At 32.4% G+C, this 20214-nt stretch overlaps 2 protein-coding genes across 7 annotated transcripts in view; one reads left to right on the top strand and one right to left on the bottom strand.

Moving 5' to 3' along the window:
• Positions 1–20214, bottom strand: part of LOC144841364 (GTP-binding protein Rhes-like) — a 154722-nt gene that overhangs the window by 38986 nt on the left and 95522 nt on the right. The gene's annotated exons all lie outside the window — the stretch shown is intronic.
• Positions 1–20214, top strand: part of LOC144840641 (uncharacterized) — a 45757-nt gene that overhangs the window by 3880 nt on the left and 21663 nt on the right. For 2 of the 6 annotated variants that reach the window (XM_078696533.1, XM_078696531.1), the window contains exons 3-7: positions 9265–9292; positions 13852–13969; positions 14296–14325; positions 15756–15776; positions 18421–18450. In XM_078696533.1, the coding sequence (XP_078552659.1) occupies positions 9265–9292; positions 13852–13969; positions 14296–14325; positions 15756–15776; positions 18421–18450 (227 nt within the window). The remainder of the gene's footprint in view (positions 1–9264; positions 9293–13851; positions 13970–14295; positions 14326–15755; positions 15777–18420; positions 18451–20214) is intronic. The other 4 variants (XM_078696537.1, XM_078696535.1, XM_078696532.1 and 1 more) reach the window with 3 other exon arrangements.

Here is a 20214-nt window from a genome sequence, read left to right as displayed (position 1 = left end):
TAATAACACTGTCTATATAAAGCTTTCATATCATCTATAAAAACTAAAAATATTTCCTTTGATAAACATAATGCATCCTTCTGGTATGGTGATTTATGGAAGTACCTTGTGGTTAATAGGTGATCAGTGATGTCTGGTGGTATAGTGTTACTGACCTCTTTAACAATTAACAACTGAATTATAAGAAGTTACAGTCTTCATGAATCCAATGATTATATGAGTGCGGTTAAAGAGTTTTGAGTAACTGTACGATGAGGGAGGCCAGGGTGTGATGGGGGTATTGGTAGGATATTCATTGTTATATTGCATTTAAGTTGATACTGAATTTATATAGGAATAAAATACCATGTAAGATTACAAACAGTAGTTTAAAGTACAAAACCTACAGTAGCCCCTCACCCCCCCCCCCCCTGATACCAAAATGGGCCTTTACTATGGTACCCAACATGGACTTTAAACTGTACTATAGTTGCACAAAGTACAAAACACAGCCCTGGCATGAAAATCGGCCTACCTATTATTAGTACTGTATTACCACACAAAAAGATATACACCTGGTACAAAATGGGCCTTTTTACTAGAATGGGCGCATTGGATACTTTGTTGCCAAGATAAACTTCAGCATCTACTCAGAAAAAATACAAACAATCCAATTTGAATGTTAGTGCATTTAATGAGGGATTTAAATCCATCAAATGGGTGATTATTTCAGGGTAACTTATATTATGTTTCAACATTTAAGAGTCTTGTTAACACTTAAGAGCCACTTGACCCCCTATACACATAGACAGACAATTACCTTTTCCTTTACAACAGGAGGGAAATGATGATAATTGATGAGGGTTTGACTATGTTTATAATTTATTGATAGGTAGGCTGTGCTTGTACTTATTGGTTTTGCTTCTAATTAGTGGAGCTGTATATTTAAACAAGAAGGCGACAATTTGTATGAAAATATTAAAAGTTGAATCAGATTATGATTCACCATAGTATTAGTATTATTTAAAGATTTTACTAATTCAGGGATGTTATTTGAGATGACAATTTTGAGACGTTTACGTGCTGAAATGCCGGGCTGGTTCAACAATTCAAGATCGTTCCCTCTACCTACAGTAAGCTACCCTAGTGACTTCCATTTCCTGTTCAATGTTCTAATGACCCCTAATTGGTAACTGTACAACATAATGGCTCTGTCTAGGATGGTATAAAACTATATGTTTGTTTTTATTGTCACGTCTACTAATTTTAAAGGACATCTGCAAGACAAATTGATCTTTTACAAATTACTTAAAGATAATGAAAACATTTGAAATTAAATAAAGAAATAAGTACACTGATGTTATTGTTTTTAATATTAAATTATGATAGTAAAATTACCATGTTAATCTGAACATAGGTTTTAGTTTGGGACCTAGTCTTGTACTGCAGTACGTATACAATAACCACACCCATAAAACATATTACTGAATTTTATCAACATGCTCACATTTGATTACAGACTCTGTGGTATACCTGTGGTTGCCATGCATTTCCAGTTGGTGTACAATGACAGCCAAGGTCATAGGGCAAATTCACTGTTTTTGTAGGAATTCCTCCTGACCATATTTGGAAAGAATCACACAACCATTTAATTATGTTGTGGTGCAACCAGAGACTTATCAAATTCTTTACCTATTATCATGATATCCTGTATGATTTCAAAAGTGCTTTGAAAAATTACAAAGATTCAATATTTTAATTATTTTGAATTAAATTATAATTAACCCATGCTCTACTGTATGTTCATTTTCAACATTTACTGTTTTACATTTGATTGTATGTTTACAAAATATGTTTAAAAATATATTTTTACAAAAATTTAAGTCAATTAAATACTTAATTATCTAATCAACTCTCCAAACACATTCTGGTTGGAGAAGTATGGGTTTTCAAGTAGTGTCCAAATTGCCAAAATTGTTCTCTCCAGAATGCCACCTGTTTACTATCTTATTATTTACTAACTACAGTACTGTTTTAATACAAACCATAGATTTGTTGTGAAATGCTATTAATTAATTACTAACAAAAACTGTATTTTCAGATTTCAATATTTATGCTGAGCTATTACTGTATATTAGTACTCTAATCTAAAAAATGGCACATCAAATTTAATGGGTAGGGTCTAGGCCCCTGGCATGATATTTGGTGGTTCAGTTGAGTTTGTAAAGTTTACTGACCAGTCGTAATGACCAACACTTGAAGGGTAAAGTACACAACATATAAACTGTCCTAAGTTTACTTTAAATCCAATTTATGCCCATTAAACCTTTAAAGAGGTAGCTTATGTGGGTGTGTAGGTGTTTTGACCCACTTAATACTATCCTTTCACACTGATAAGTTCCTGATATCATTTGTTACAAGAAATCACAAATCAAACTTGTTTTCAACAAGGTGGTCTGAGATATATGGGATTCTTTTTAAAAATATTTAAACTTGCTTGCTTGTTAAAACTGATAAAGACATGATTTGGAATGTATGTTAACAATAATTCACTGAGGACGACAGGTGTATGGGAGGAATGAACTATTTGAACCAAAAACAAGTGTTTTACAACAAATATACAGTACTGCTACAATAGAGATAATATTGGTTTCCCCCAACTCTGTATTTTTACTTTCTTGCCAGCAGAATTTTTTAGTTTCAACGCAATCTTGTTTGTAAAAATGGTTTCGAAATAAAACGTTCTTTTACCATCAATAGAAACAGAGCTATGCTTTGTAATGATCATAAATGCTTATTATTTAATCTTGCCATCAAGTCTAATTTACTGTGAATAATTTTTACAAATTATAGCACGGTAGTGTTACTGATAATAATAAAGAATAACTGTTTATACAGAGTAAGTTCTTAGATCACAGATCTGTCTTTGCTCTGATCAAGTTATTGATTTTAATTCTGGAGAAATAAGTTAAACCATAATGCAACATACAAAGAAAACTGAACAAAGAAATAAAATATTAAATTGGCTTTGTCAGTTTCAACAATGTGGGCGTGTCTTTGTATACATTGCACTGCAGTGCTACTAACAGTAGATTATATTGAAATGTCTTGGCGAGGCATAGTGTACAGTATGTACTTGGGTGTTTTACACTACAGTTGTCGTTTGATAACAAATAATGAATGTTTATGAGTGGAATGGTACAAATAATGACATGAGGTGAATGATGACGAAACGAATGAACAATCCTAATACTAGAAAACAGTGATACCATTACGAAACTTCAACAGGCAACTGGAACTCATCTAGGCTAATTCTGTTTTTAGTCTATTTCGTGCCCAGCTTACCTGAATAAACTGACAATAGTCTATTCTTTAATAGAATAGCGAGACATAACTCAGGACTGAAAAGTAGAAAACTAATTTTACACAATTATTGTCCACAAACTACAAGTTAACAGTAATAGTTATTTAAAACAATGCATACTTGTAGATCTTAGGTTTTTGGGGTGTGGCATGTTGTTAAATTGTAAGGAATATATAGTGTCAAGCAATTTGATTGGTTCTTGGAGGTCACCATCAATACTTTAGATGACCTTGTGTCAAGGTACTGTAGATGCAGTATTTTCCAGGTCAGCCTTTTGTATGATGGCCATGTTATCAGGTGTTTAGATCTACTGTCCTGTCACTATTGTATGGAGTGCATTTATCACAAGGCTGAGGCTTGAAAAAAGGAAGAAATGATACAGTTATGTCATTTATTGTTAGGCAAGAGGGGCCTTGTATGCAGTATTCCAACTTTTTAATCTCAACTTCAACAACATCAATATTGAGATTTTTTAGCCTACCTGGATAAATTAACATCCTATTCTACTCAAAGAATGAGATACTGTAATTTGGAAAGTAGAACATTCTACATACAATAGTACAACATTAAAATTCATTCAATCAATTATATAATCAATGTTTGCTAGGCTTATATTTATCATACTGTAGATGCTGTAAGTATGGTAAATTCTTATTCTGATACTGGTTTAACTGAGCCACATGCCTGGGGTGATATTTTGTCCCCTCCCCTCCCTTATCTACAGTAAGTAGTTGAATCCTCCTACTGATGGTGAGTGAACCAGATTAGACTAAAAACCTAGCCAGCCTCTGCTAAATTAGTATCCATCGTATTGTATGATGGACACCTTGTGCACCTGCTATGTTTCAACATTAGATTTTGTTCTGGTCACTTGTTTCAAATTGTGTGTAACTCTCAGTTTATAAGACTACTGTAAAGTACTGATTTATTCCAAACGTCATAAATACAGTTAGAATTAAAAACATTCATTAATAATAATTTAAGCATACTTCAAATGATTACAAAAAAAGAATTTTAATCTAAAAATACTCTCTAAACAAATGGTATACGTTTTACTACTGTAGTACAGGTATATCAAAAATGGATTTACTATCTAAAGGATAAATTGACATTTGACTAATCCATAATTAGTATTAGATCTATCTATACTGTAATTTGCACTTTACATACTTGTTGTAATCAAATCTTAAAGCTAGCTTCAAACTTCTATTCCTCCTACTACTAACATGTTTGATTACAAATTAGATCCATTGTACTTTAACAATTGAAACATAATCGTTTTTATTTACGTTAATGCAAATTTATACTAATTTATGTAAATTTATACAAATTAGGGTAAATTGTGTATACTAGTGATGAATGATGTGTCACGGTTGGTTAGTATTCAGTCAGATTGTTGGTAATCTGTTTGTAATTATTTTGAATCATCACATTCATCATAAGAACTCAATTAGGAGAAGTTTCTGCTTGTCTGCGCATAAATTGTAGATTTACTTGTGTGATGCTGACAGCTAAGTTAAGATTGGGACCTATATGTACTGTATTCATCTACCATAATCCAACTGATGATTTTCTGTTATCCCGTGGAAGCACATCCATTCACTACCTTAAATCGTGATAAAGAAAGTTTTTGCTCCAATCCAAATTGCACCTTTTTAGATTAGCAATATAACAAATTAGTTAACACTACTAGTTAGTACTACTACTACTAGCTTACCTAGTTAAACTGACAATAGCCAATGCTCTCCAGATGGAGGGCTTTAGATATGAAAAGTTTTTAGTTTCTAGAACGCCCCTGTTTCATAATGGACTAGAATGCAACCACACCTTTATTTCGGAACATCCCAATGTACCACCATTATCATTTCGCTACTTGACTAGAGAAAGAGCAAGGTATCGCATCCTAAACCAATCAGTGGAATTGTTATCAATTAACACAATAATGTATCGTTCGGATACTATTAGTTTAGTTATTTTAGTCTATTAACCCTTTCACTGCGGAGCATTATTCCTACCTCTGTGCGTAATATATATTTAAGAAAAACATATGATATTTTAATAAATTGCAAAAAAATACTAATTGAGATAATTGTGTAATTATTTTTGTGGTGTGTGATGGGCAAAGGGTTAGTCTACAGTTAGGTATAAAAAAAAAAAGTAATTTGCATATTGATGACGTCATGTGACGTCATTACAGGTATTTTGGATTTCTTGTTTTTTATCGAATCAATGATAAAAACTATATTTTTTATAAGAATTCTTATGGAATACGTTTTTCCAACTGGATATTGATGAAGATACATATAACAAATAAAAATATTAAAAAAAATTGAATTATTTTGATTGTTTTATAAAAATTATGCACAAATCAAAGTTTTGGGGCAAAATCGTGAAAATAATGACAGTTTCCAAAAATTCACTATAGTACAAAATCTAACTATTGTTTCAGAATTTTTTTTTTGGGTGTTGTGATAAACACGATGTTGTAAATTTTTGTTACTTTCAAAATTGCCGCCATTACGCTACTCAAAACAACTTTCCAAGATAGAAATACTATTATATATACTATACTATATATAATTAATTAATTAATTAACTATAGAGGGCGCATTATTTTCAAGACGATAATACAACTATAGAGGGCCGTTTTTTTTGCTGGAAAATTTTTTTAATGACTTGCAAAAATATTCAAGTTCATCGAAAGAATATAGAGGGTGCTATATATTATAGGCAAATACGATTAAATAATTGTTTTGCCCATACCCGGTATTACCGGGTATACGTATTTCAACGACGTTTGTTTATACCCGGTAGTACTGGGTATACGCAGAGAAGGGGTTAAGAGAGGAAAAAAAATTTCCTTTTCGGGTTATGTTCTCCCATTGAAGGCGAAAAGGCCCATGTCGATTCATCGAGGTAAGCTAGCACTCATAGGCTACCAACACCACTATTGGTTTGTGTATTCTAATATATTGTACAATTATACGTATACCTTTGAATCAGACAAAAAGTTCCTGTTTTAGTGGTGTACATATATCAAGGTACTTGTTTTAGGGTGTTTTATTGCCGAGTAATGGTAAAAACCATTTTAGTTGAGTTCACAAAGTTTCGTGACAAATTTAAGACAATTAGATTATTTAAAATGTAATACTTGCATATCTCTGGCAAAACCAGTTACAATATTCATGGGAGTTCTGTAATAAATTCAAGGCTATTGTAATCAGCAGTAATAATATGGTGATTCTAAATAGCATGTTACAATTTATAATTATACTTTAGATTTCAAGTGTTATAAATCAGGAAAAAAGGGTGTAACTAGTAAAAAACAAAAAAAATCACCCATCTCGACTTTGAAGGGACAAGAGGATGACAACACTACAAACAAAATGTGTTTCATTTTAATGGATGTGGCGCTTAATGAATTAAGTGCTTGATAAATTTTAGGTGCTTATCCATGTACTGTAGGTAGAATGAAGAAGAGATCCCTATTAATTATCCGACAGGGGGTTTAATACTAAGTTCTTATTTTCGAAAAAGGTATACCACTCTTTTCAGGGAGAGGCTATTGTTGGTTTATCCAGGTAAACGGCACTTATAGTCATAGACTACCAACACCAAGATTGGTTTGTTTAATTCACATTTCCTAGGGTGGAGTTTTACTAGCTAGTATTACTACTATATCCATAGTTCAACAACAATAACTGTATCCCTAATTCACTGATTCTATACTACAGTATGTACAGTATGCATTGTCCTCATCTAGGCTCCATCCAACCTAAATACCTTAAGTGTCCCCTAGTGGGACAGGTGATGCAGCAGCTCTAGACATTCTGTGAGTTTTACCTCCCACAACCTAGCCTACAGATACCTACATCTCATGTCTACCTTTTAAGATTAGATACAACAGTGTGCATTGTAATTTAGTAACATTTAAAATTTTCTAGTTCTTATTAATGCTTAATATCACCATTAAATATAATAGAAGAAACTGTTTGTATCAAATTCAGAAGATGAAATAATTCGATTGGAAAGCATTTTCAATTTAATTGCGAGTTTCTGCATACCATCGAGTATAGACATCCTATTGTATCCGTGTTGCAGTTGACTTAAACTTCTGGAATTTTGTTTATAATTCAAATATCGCAAAAAAGGGAGGTTTCCAACAAATTAAGCAGTCATTTTGGCACAAGATTCGCATATTAATTGGATGTTCCTCGGGTAAATATAAACACGTTCCTTACTACACAAATAGGAACCTCTTTATGTGCACTGGCCTATGAAAGTATCAAGTTGTGTGTAATGATGGGTGAATTTCACAAGAGTACCGTTATCTTCTGTGTGATCAACAATTGGTTCTGTTGTTGATCCAAAGATTACCTCTTATTATTAGATAGTTAGTAATTGCTATTGCATAGTGTGTACAGTAGATACAATCTACAATATTCACTACTAAAGTATCAATTATTTTGACGTCTCATGTTTATCGAAATGCTTTCATGCAAGAAACAAAATGAATGTCAACATTCCAATATAATACGGAACAATTTTGCCTACCAAATATACATCATGTATGCCTTATTTTTTGGCTTTAAAAAGAGAAAATAAATTGGATAAATTCAATTTAGATCAAGCCCAACAATTATAAGGTCTTGTACAGTATATTGCAGAAAAACTAGCAAAGTAGTAAACACATAACTATTATTATAATATTTATATTTGAGAGTCAGCAAACAAAACAATACAAATTAAATAGGCTACCAATCATTTTATAATTGCTACACATTTCCTCTTCAGTCACAAATACAGACGTCGTGATTGGCAGCCTTTTTCAATGATTCACCTTTATATGGTAGTTTCGGAAGTCTAACCCAGGAACAGTTTCAATTGTTCTATAAGGATATCCCATTGTAGTAGGCTACCTTATTAATTGTTCCACACCACCCACACAAATATTTGGTTGACTAACTTTCTTTGGTTTACCACAGAAATAATTGTCTTTTATCTTTAATGTATTAGAAATTTTACAAACAAATACATGTAGTGGTTTGGTTATTAACTAGAATTTGATTAGAGGAACTATTTAATATAATTTATTAGAAAGGGGTTTTTATACAATATTTTGTGACACTGTCTACTTTGTCCCTAGTTTACCTGGATAAACCGACAATATCCCATTCTCAAAAAAGGGAGAAATATGATACAAAAAGAGCACCCCTCAACAATAATAGACTAACGCCAACCACGCCTTCACATGAGCACATCTTTGCTTATTTCATTTGATTCATATGGCATTATTATTTTAACCATCTTTCAAACATTCCATTTGTGGAAAAAAGAAAACTGGAAATAGCCTTTTCTCGTCAAACCCTAACACAGTAATGTACATTGAGTTGTTATAACATGCTGAAAACACGATCAATTGCAAGTTTATTTTGCAATTCAAATTATGACGTGTGATTTGCATCTTATGACACTTGCATCATTTAGTGACACCTGTGTAAAATGTCATTTATCAACACACAGTAGTAGCAGCAGCTGTGGTATCAACATCTCAAATTTACATACAACTATCATTTCTTGTTGATTATGGTTTTCTGATTTAGTACATAGTACTGTTGTATTTCAATCTCATTCTTTTTTATAATATCATAATATGAATATAACGCTATCCAATTTATTTACAGAATAATATAGACCCATGGTATTCTAAGCTAGTTTACTTCTGTCATCAAAGAATAGGATAAACCTAGCCTAGATTTGTCAATCATTTTTGTCAAGCCCAAGCTTTGGCCTGTTCACACTACAGAGTTTAGTTTTTATATCAGACTTGAAACACAATTCCCGGAATATCCTTATTTGGTTCTTTGAAAATGTTTAGTATTTTTATTTTATTTCTTACAAAATGTTCTTTTTCTTTGCAGATCGTGAAGATCAATCCATCCTTTGCACGTAAGTATGATAAGTATGATGTTTACATCTAAACTTTGTAATCCATCCTGTATATCAGGCATTGTCCCATGCCCATATCCCATGGAAATCTAGTAAGGTGTGTACTGTACACACATTTATGGATCCCATAACAAATTTACAGGTTCTTCATCATCATAAACTTTGACCGGAGGTCTTCTGTGATTAAAACAGTTTTATAGCTTCCCAGGTATAGTAATATTTATAATAAAAGTTCCTAAAGGAAAATGCTAAAAGTTTCTAAGGAAAAGTTTGCTTCCTACCCAAAGGAATTCTGTAATTGTACAGAAGAGGTTATACTGTACAAATGTTTCACACATTCTGCAGTATCTCTGTCATACTTTCTGCAGTAATTCTGTCCCACTTTCAGCAGTAAATTTATATTTCAATTTTTGCTTTTTCTCTCTGTGGTAACTCTGTCTTAATTTCTGCAGTAATTCTGTCTTACTTTCTGCAGTAATTTTTTCATACTTACTGCAGTAATTCTGTTGTATTTTCTGCAGTAATTTTTTCATACTTACTGCAGTAATTCTGTTGTATTTTCTGCAATAACTATGTCATACTTTCTGCAGTAATTCTGTAAAACAAAATTCTCCATACAGCCACTTTTATGTAGCATTTCATTTGCTTTCTTTTAATATTTCTAATTGTGTCAACATTATCCAAACGAAGGAAAGTGTAGGAAACTAGGAAGCAACAAAGTATGGCTATAATGCAGCAACGAAGGAAAGTGTAGGAAACTAGGAAGCAACAAAGTATGGCTATAATGCAGCAACGAAGGAAAGTGTAGGAAACTAGGAAGCAACAAAGTATGGCTATAATGCAGCAACGAAGGAAAGTGTAGGAAACTAGGAAGCAACAAAGTATGGCTATAATGCAGCAACGAAGGAAAGTGTAGGAAACTAGGAAGCAACAAAGTATGGCTATAATGCAGCAACAAAGGAAAGTGTAGGAAACTAGGAAGCAACAAAGTATGGCTATAATGCAGCAACGAAGGAAAGTGTAGGAAACTAGGAAGCAACAAAGTATGGCTATAATGCAGCAACGAAGGAAAGTGTAGGAAACTAGGAAGCAACAAAGTATGGCTATAATGCAGCAACGAAGGAAAGTGTAGGAAACTAGGAAGCAACAAAGTATGGCTTTAATGCAGCAACGAAGGAAAGTGTAGGAAATTAGGAAGCAACAAAGTATGGCTATAATGCAGCAACGAAGGAAAGTGTAGGAAACTAGGAAGCAACAAAGTATGGCTTTAATGCAGCAACGAAGGAAAGTGTAGGAAACTAGGAAGCAACAAAGTATGGCTTTAATGCAGCAACGAAGGAAAGTGTAGGAAACTAGGAAGCAACAAAGTATGGCTTTAATGCAGCAACAAAGGAAAGTGTAGGAAACTAGGAAGCAACAAAGTATGGCTTTAATGCAGCAACAAAGGAAAGTGTAGGAAACTAGGAAGCAACAAAGTATGGCTTTAATGCAGCAACTTGATACTTTAATATCAATGTAAAATGATTTATTACTTCACCACCAATCCTACAGAATCTCCAGGAAGTAGTTGTTGCTGAAATCTGACCTAAACTGCTGCTGGTGCCATTGGCTTGTTATATACCTTTTACAGGTAGATAATACACTTCCTATGTCTCATTAACAAAAAATCAATTTCCTGGTTTAAACAGTCAAAACTATTATCATTATTTCCTATATTATTCCTTTACTTACACTTTATTTATCAGCCTCTAATAAATAATATAAACATAAGACAATCAATAGTCGACGCCCTTATGTCATGAGAAAGGTTATACAACACCAGGTAACGTTTTCTCTATCCACAAGTTGGTCATGTTAGAAGAGGTACCAATTACTCCTGAAATTACTTGTTGAATTTGAAACCACTTTGACAGTAATAATTTCATGAAACTTAATTTGGACTATGTTTAGAATTTTTTGATAGGTGGGTGATGCAAGCTCCAACATCCACAGCAGAACATGAAGACCTGTCGCGTTTAATTTATCAAGCAGGTTTTCAGATGAGAAAATCCAATTATCTTCCATGAATAAGATTTTGCAGTGTTTGACCACATTAGGGTCTAATTTAATAATGACATTGAACTTTTGCATTCAGAGAGAATTCGTCAACTAATTTGAATCTATAGTACAGTATACTGGTAGTACTAGTAGACTCAATTTTTACATGTAATAAAGTTCAGGTTACTTTGACTTAAGCAGAGGTGCAGAAAATTGACATAGGACCAAGTCAATGTTAGTTCAGCACTTCATTCTACAATTTTAGGCCATGATGAAAAAAAAGAAAACTGAAATTGTTTCGTTTAAAGTAGCATTAGCTTCCTCAATGTATCAACAAAACCTCTGACATCATGATACCAGTATCAATAGAACAATTTGCTATATTTAGTGAAAGTTAGTGATGGTCCCCTATTGTGAGTGGTACAGCTCATTTACCAGTAACCAAACAATAGTGGTACTGCTGTGATAGGTATGCTTGGAATCCACAAGTTCTTTTACTTGGTAAACATTCAACAATTCACCACTTCTTATTATCCAATAGTCTGTGTTCAATGTTTTGTTTCATTCTAAACACTGGGTCTTCTGATAAGATGATCTTATTCAGTGATCTCGTCAAGGATTAGTTAGATATTGTCATTGCTATTATTCTAAAGCTCTGTCTGCACTATCAAACTAGTTTATGACAAAAAAATGTGATGTGCCCAAATATGGTAGTGATATGCCTAAATATGGTGGTGATATGACATCATCATGTCCAAATATGGGCACATCACATGTTTTTGTCACAAAGTTTGATAGTGTTGAAAGATAGTCATGTAAAAATTGACTAGTCTTTCAGATGAATGATAGTTAAATCCCTTCTTTAGATTCTGTCAATTTAACATTTTTTTCAGTGATTTAGACAAACAATAAAAACAGGTTGAAATCCAAACCAGGTTTTGGTTAATATGCTTGCTTACAATCCCAAGGTCCTTGGTTCAATCCTGACCTGACCTAGTGCCAGAGTTGATAGCTGTCTATGCACCTTAAATTGCTGGTAAACGGAATGCTGTAGTTATAAGATATAACTTTAAACAAATTCTCAATTGAGTTTATCTATCCCATAAGTGTAATTGACAAGTTACTTGCTGTTGGATGTAAACAAGGAAAAACAACAAATAAAAGAAAAGGAAAGAAAAACATTTCTGGGAACTATAGTTTACCTTGACAAAATGTCACTGTGCACAAAACTTGATGTTGGCCGAGAAGGGGTGGAAGCGGATTATGGGGGTAACTTGGGTCAGATAGAGAATCAGAGAAGGATGTTGATGTATTATTTACCCTATAGGCATATCAAACTGTGATTCAATGTCATATATGAAATGAATACAAATTAGTGAAGAGAGTGAGTCATAGCCAAGGCCACTAAAATAGTCCAGTTGTCTTCTATAAAATTGTAAATTACCATTTCCTCTCATCACCTATTTAGTTTAAAAGCTTTCCATTTTTTAGAAACTTTTCAATAAGGAAAAATACAGGTTATACTGTAGTTACATTTACCAAAAACTTAAAATTTAAAAAAAATGATACAGTATAGTTGTTTGTTATTTTATAGTTCCAATTAATGCATAAATAAGAATCTGTTTTTCTGTTTCAATTAGTCTGTTAAAAAGAAATGTCTAAATCCTTGAACTTGTACAGCAATCAATCAAAAGTCAGAATCCAAGTAAAAGCACTTTTTTCTCCATTTTACACCTTGATGTCATATCACATTGCTTGCTAGCAATATTGTTTTATAATTTTTTTAAATTATATTCTGCGACTGTATAGAGAGATAGAGCCTTTGCCCACCTCAGTTCTTACTGCATATTTACAGTAGATTATAATATGGTAATCTCACGCTGTCAAAATCATCTATTGGATCAGAGTGCTTCATTTTTATGGGCGTTTTCACCTTTCACATTGTTAAAAGTCCCACTTTGCCTAATGAGTCCTCTCTATCGATTTTGGTAGGCTATGAATAGAACCCCTGGACTTCATGAGCCCCCATATTAATGTTTGCAGGTTCCAAGTTATGTGACGTCGCTGTAAATCATTGAGTGTTAAACGCTATGACAGTTGCCAATGTAACTGTACATCTGTCTAGTATTTAGTAAGCTAATTCAGAGTATATTCCTAATGAAAGTAGACATACAGTACACTACATATACTACATACGTATATAAAGTAAGTATTTGAGTAAGTGACCAAGCGGTTAAAATAGTAGAAACGTAAGCCATAACATCGGCAAGGGTTCCAGGCTCACTCACTCTATGGTTCTGGTGGTAGAACGAGTCGTCTTGGATAAGGACTATAACTTATAAACCGTAGGTCAAGTATACACTGTACAGTATGTGCACTTTAAAGAACCTAGTACCTCTTTTGAGACAAGAGACGGTTGTTACTTTGGTGTACTAGTTCACACACAAGCACTGTGTCGTATACAAGGACTTGTATATTATTACGTTATTGTTAGGTTATGTTTGATTTTTATTTTATTACAGAGGAGAATCTGGAGCTGGTAAAACAGAAAACACAAAGAAAGTTATTCAGTACCTAGCCTACGTTGCCTCAAGCAGAATTACTAAATCAGGTGTAGCGTTAACTCCACAAGCTCTACAGGTAATTAATACTAGATTTACTCTCAACTGTATACAAATATATAATTATTAAGATTTTAAACTATTACAAACATTGATAAAGTACTTAATACAATGATATCTTAATATACAACACAACCTGTTCAATGCACAGAAAATGGAATCTTTGAGTCTTAAAATAGAGAATTTGTTTTGAAACATTTTATTGGTAACTTTTTTTTATTTAACCTGTACCTCTGTTGCACGGTTTAAGATAAAATGCCCTATCTACTTATTCTTGATAAAAATCTGCAATCAACAATAAGAGAATAGGCACCCCATAATCTTGTTTCTTTTTACACCTAAAAGGTACAGGAGCACGCCCTCAGTCTGGCTAAAGTAAGTAGGTTGGAGAAAACAAACAACAGACATTTTGTAACCATTTTACATTTTGGGACAGGTTTTTCACCCCTAGATTTTTAGAGTTTTGCTGTCACGTTTTGCTTTCAGGTTTGAATTAATTCATAAACTCATATTTGTTTATACCATTTTTTTTATTGTTATTTTGTAGCTAACACTTAGTTTATGGGTGGTTGCAATGTTCACATAATTCCTGTTGTTTTTTTCTAAAAAAGTTTTGGTTTATTAATTAAGAGTTGTCCACTAACATTGTTTAAAATTTAGATCTTACAATCAAACAGTTTTTTCATAACATTTAACTACACTATCATAAACCAATTGTCGAGGGTATGATATCCCAGCTATTCGCCATACACAGTAGATGTAGTACTAGAGGTTTAGACCCTTCTTTTGTTAGGATCCACTCCCTGTAATTGTGTCTGATATTTCGACACTGTTTGAATACTGTAGATTTTAGCTAACCTCATTCTCTGTTGCTATCCCTATCCTATGTGGCTCTGTTATCATCTTTAGATTATCATCCTGTCCATCTCATCCTTCATGTATTTGGTTTATTCCAATTCTAAATTCGTTTTACTAGATTTATATATCCCCATCCATTTGAATTAGATAAAAGTCCAACTTATTAGGTTATCCTATTTCTTGTACACCTTTTCTTGTGGGAAACTATTTTAAATTCATGTTTATGGCCTTTTGTAATCTTTTAACATTCTAAAGTCCAGGTTTGTGGATAGTTAAATCACTAGCTAGATAGAATATTCCTGGTGGTTAGTTTGGGTTAAACTTACTTCTCACTATGTAGTACCTGTCATTATTTGTATGCATTGCGAATCTTAATTGTACATTTAGATAGGTAAGATGTTAATATTTTAGAATTGTTTCATTACAATAGTCTTTATTAAATGTTTAGTAATCCAAACATCTATTTTCCTTTATACATGCCTTTTTATTTAATTAGTATCAATTCAATTTTTAAATCCTAGACAATATTTCAGGAAAATCCATACCAAATTTATGATTGGACACAAATTTTATTTGATAATTTAAATTGAAGGATAGATAGATGGTATTGAGTCACTATACAATTGATATCTCCTTTTATATTGAAAACACTTCCTAACACAGTTGCTACAATGTTTACTGTAATTACTGCAGTAATTTACAAGCAAATTATTTTTTTGGTTTTTTAAGTAAAATTTCTGCAGCAACTGTAGTAAAGAAAAAAAAGTTCATCTCATAGTATGCAATAAAAAGTCTCATCGCTTAGTGGATTAGTATACATTTCAACATCCTGACAATAGATGTCATCATTGGTTGAGATCCAGTAATCCGTAGTTACTATCATTTTGCATAATTTCATTGACATTCATTTAGTTTATTTTGTTTCTTTCCCCATCATTTGTTTGCAGCTTAAAATATTACAATTGGAAGTGAGTTTATGCAAATTTATGCAAATTTAAATTAGTTGTGACAGCATATGCATTATTTAATTTTAAAAAGTTTTGTCCTCTGTTCGCAATAGGTATTTTATTTATTAGGTAGTTTTTTTGTTGTTTTTTTTTTGTGTGTTTTTGGCATTGTTGTAGTTGTACTATACAAAGCATGTTTGTATTTTTGTGTATTACCTTTGGACTGGTGCAATTACATTCCCTTTGAAGCACAGAAATTAGCTTCTGGTTTCATTGTCTTGTTTGCATCAGTCTTGAAAATTTTAAAATGAGTCTACTGCTGTTACTGCAGTAGAATCATTTGACATGGTCCTATACAAGTACATCATCATGTCTACATTCACTGATGATTCCAAAGCAATTTGGTAACCGATTTTAACATATTTAAATTTCCAACCCATGGAATATTAAAATGTTGAGTATAAAATGTCAAATCGTCAAACATTGGATATCTGAAAGCTATCAGAGATACTACCATAACTCTGATTCAGATCAGCTTAAATCTGTTCTATGCACGATTAACTCGATGTGTATTAACACAGCTACTTATGCCAATCCGGATGGTTATTTGTAGAACGAGGAACTAATACTGTATACAGTATGAGATTTTCAATTCTATAGTAATATTTAAAGTTATATAATTATACATATTTAAGGGTGGAATTTAGGTTAAATGTCTGAGTGGCATCAGTGAATGCACGACCTGTTTATTGTGAAAGCTTGTATCGTAGTTGTATGCTATTATTGTTAGATCGTAATCAAACAAAATTGTGAATACCCCTTTATAAACCCACCTTCTATATGAACATTTTATTTCCTTAAAAGTATAATACTTCTGTATGGAAAAAATGTTGTATTTGAGAGTATATAATAATACTATATTTGGATTGTTTTGTCCTGTACACGGAAACTAAAACTGGTAACTCTCTACAGTAATTAGACCTTTTCCTCAATCATGTGCAATTTCTTTTTTGTATAAAATTGAACTTAAATGCCAAATGAGTAACTTATTGGAGATTTTACAAAAGGAAACAGCTCTATTTTAAAATATTGATAAGCTATTACGTGCATAACACAGTAGTCGATTCTCAGAACTGTATTATCCAGTATCGTAGGAAAATTCTGTATACAGGGTCACATATGTATCACGTGTGATTTCTGTATCATACAAGTAGGCCATATCCTTCACATAATATAGGCATATAGGCAGCATATGTGGCACTGTATTACAGAATTTACCTATGATACACGAGGAGAATTATGCCATGTGTTGAGATACTATACAGGACAGAGAATCGGGTGCACACAAGTAATAATTTATCAATTTCTCTTTTCTCCCAAAACTACAAATTTCTGGTTAAATTTAATTGTTATTCTGATCACTTTTAATTATCATGTTTTTCCATATCACAATATTTTCACAGTCTCGTTGTTCATTTATCATTGTTTGAAATGGTAATGAGAATTTGTTAACCTATTTCAATATTAGATGTACAGTTTGTGATGTATACATTGTTTTGACTATCAACATATTTAATTGATTGTGTCCTTTATCGTTATACATTTTAGTTTTGTGAATATAATTATTAATGTCACTATACCGTAATTTTACTGAAATGATTAAACAAGTGTGAACAAGGTTTCTGCCTTTGAACAGTTTAATTTCTGTTCAATGACATTGTGCCACTTTTAAATTTTTTAATTGATGTTCCCAGCTCAATAATTGATGCCTTTCTGCAACTTGCAACTTCATAGTTGCTTGCAGTTTGATCTACTTGACTACTTGCGATGCAGTGCATATTTGACTGCAATATAGTGTATATTTTGCTGCGATACAGTGCGTTTTTGACTGCAGAACAACGCATATGTTACTGTAGTAAAGTTATTACTTAATCTACAATTTGACTACGGTGATTATTCAAAATGCACTAATTTGATCATTTACGGTATTGTATTTTTATAACTGCATGTATAGTTACATCATGGAGTTAGAAATAACTCCATGTACAGTATAGATATTCCTGTAGTTGTTCTACCAATAACACTGTAGATAAATAAACATGACTTTGTAATGAAAGAGAAGGTACACCACTACAAGTACATAGCCTATCTATGCTGAATTAAAGGCCACTTATAAATAGATGACAACACTACTTTCATGACCTATTAATACTTTCGCAATGAACTGAGAGATTTATGAATCGCTATAATAATTACTTTATTCAATTATCATAATTTTTGTTTTCATTTTGTCAAAATTACTATAAAAGTTTTAGTATTTGAAACCATATAGCATTATTTATTGTAATTTAACTTTCAAATTTTCAAATTTTATTAATCATTTTTATAAAAACAAAGTCATTCACTTAATTTGAGTTTGTGGATTTCTAATTTCCACCATTGGTTAAACCACACTCGCACCTACACATTTTGGGTAACCCACAGAAAACACCTCATTTGCATAAATGTTAATATTAACCCACCACTATTGCCATCCTCCTAATTTGCATACCTTGTAGTTAGTACACCCACCTGGTTAAGATACCACCTGGATATTTTGAGTTTAACAGTTCATTTGCACATTACATTAACCTGGCATCGTATTCTTCTCCCATCCCGAAACAAGGCTGCAGGGGGCCTAGGTCGAGGAGCCATCGTAAGTATCCACTGCACTACAGTACCTGCTTCTACTAAACATTATGGAACATTAAATCAATCACAATAAAACCGACTTTGATTACTATGATATAACTATAATAATGTAGTAGTATTGTGTTTGTGTAATGGCATCCAGAAGTTGGTTTTAAGTGATAAGATTTAATGTTTTATTTATTAATACATTGCATTTTATGTGGATTGTTGTTAAACAGTTTCACTAAACTAACATAAACGCATGCTTGACATTTTTGTAATTTTAATCCTTTTTTCACTTTTCAACCTTTTTGTTTGTAACCGATTTACACTTACAGTATTCATTTTGTTTATCTTTCCTATCTTATTCTGATATTTTGTGTGTATTGCATCTCAAATTTCTGCCTGTAAAAACATCACTTATTCTACTGAAGTAATGTCTACTGCATTAAGTTCTATAGCATCAAGCTATACTGCAGTATACTCTACTGCAGTTATGTCTACTGCAGTAATGTCTACTGCAGTAATGTCTACTGCAGTAATGTCTACTGCAGTAATGTCTACTGCAGTAATGTCTACTGCAGAACTGTATGTCTATAGCATTAGCAGTAATTATGCCGACTCCTTCAGTAATCTGTCAAATCTTTTTGTTTATGTGATGTTGATGTAAATTGTACTGCAGTAATCTGTTCATACTGCAATCAATGTAGTAGAATTCTTTTGAAATGTTTGCATCTATTTTTATGTTTAAATAAATATTATAGGAATGTTGTTTGTGCCTGTGTGTCTACTTGCTATTGTTTCATACGTTTTTTGTTCCTTGTACTTCAACATATTATACTTCTTCAACATACTGTTTAATGCAGATGATAATTGTATTTAATTTAAATAGAAGTGCTTATCTGTTTGTGTGTCTATCCTTAAACTAAGCAGTGATTTATTCTTTGTAATCATAAACGTGTACAAATATACTTGTTGCAACACTTAATCTTCTGATAAGGGTTGGAGAAAATTAATCTTCAAATTTATCAGTATTCTGAGTCATTACTGTACTTTTGAAATTAACAGCCATGTGTGTATTATGTGTGTATTATGTGTGTATTAAAAGTAATGTATGTGTTTGGGCCATGGGAAGTGGATTACATTGTTCTCATTAGCAGTGTGAACAATTCAACCTTGCATCCAAGAAATAATACAAAGATTAATGATGGAAAATAACAATCCTGCAATATCTTCATTCTCATCTCATCTTCATGACTTTCTGTATTCAATTATAAAGTAAAAGGGTCCAGTGCTATATAGGCTGCAACGTATGTAGGCTGTATACATACATACATATAACCTTGAGTTAATTTGACATGTTTCGCACATGATTACAATCTTCTAGATGAAAGTTTATAGAAAACCTATACCCAAATTTTGCAAGGTGCTGATGAGAACTATATAATGTATTTCCTCTGGCGATGTATTATTGCTTGTTGTTCAAATGTCTTCATGTTTTAATTCTGTTTTGACAATTTTGTCTGTTTTGGATTATGAATACCAGATCATGGTACTTTACTAAGAAGGCTATCTCCAAGGTAGAATGGAATTTACAAAGAAACCTTTCTACATTGTCACAAATATGGCCCTGATCCCTGCTGGCTGGCACTCATTTCAGATTTAACTGAGGAGAGAAAATATGTAAAATATGACATGAGTTATTGGCCCTAAGCAGATCAGGTCTGGAGTCTACCATTTTATTACCCTGATTCAACCACTTCAGACTCAATATTGATCTAAAGCAAAT

Source organism: Antedon bifida, chromosome 4 (assembly GCF_963402885.1).
Source record: "Antedon bifida chromosome 4, ecAntBifi1.1, whole genome shotgun sequence".
In the NCBI taxonomy this organism is placed as follows: domain Eukaryota; kingdom Metazoa; phylum Echinodermata; class Crinoidea; order Comatulida; family Antedonidae; genus Antedon; species Antedon bifida.
The sequence above is the reverse complement of the archived record's forward strand: the minus strand, read 5'-3'. Positions and strand labels throughout refer to the sequence as shown.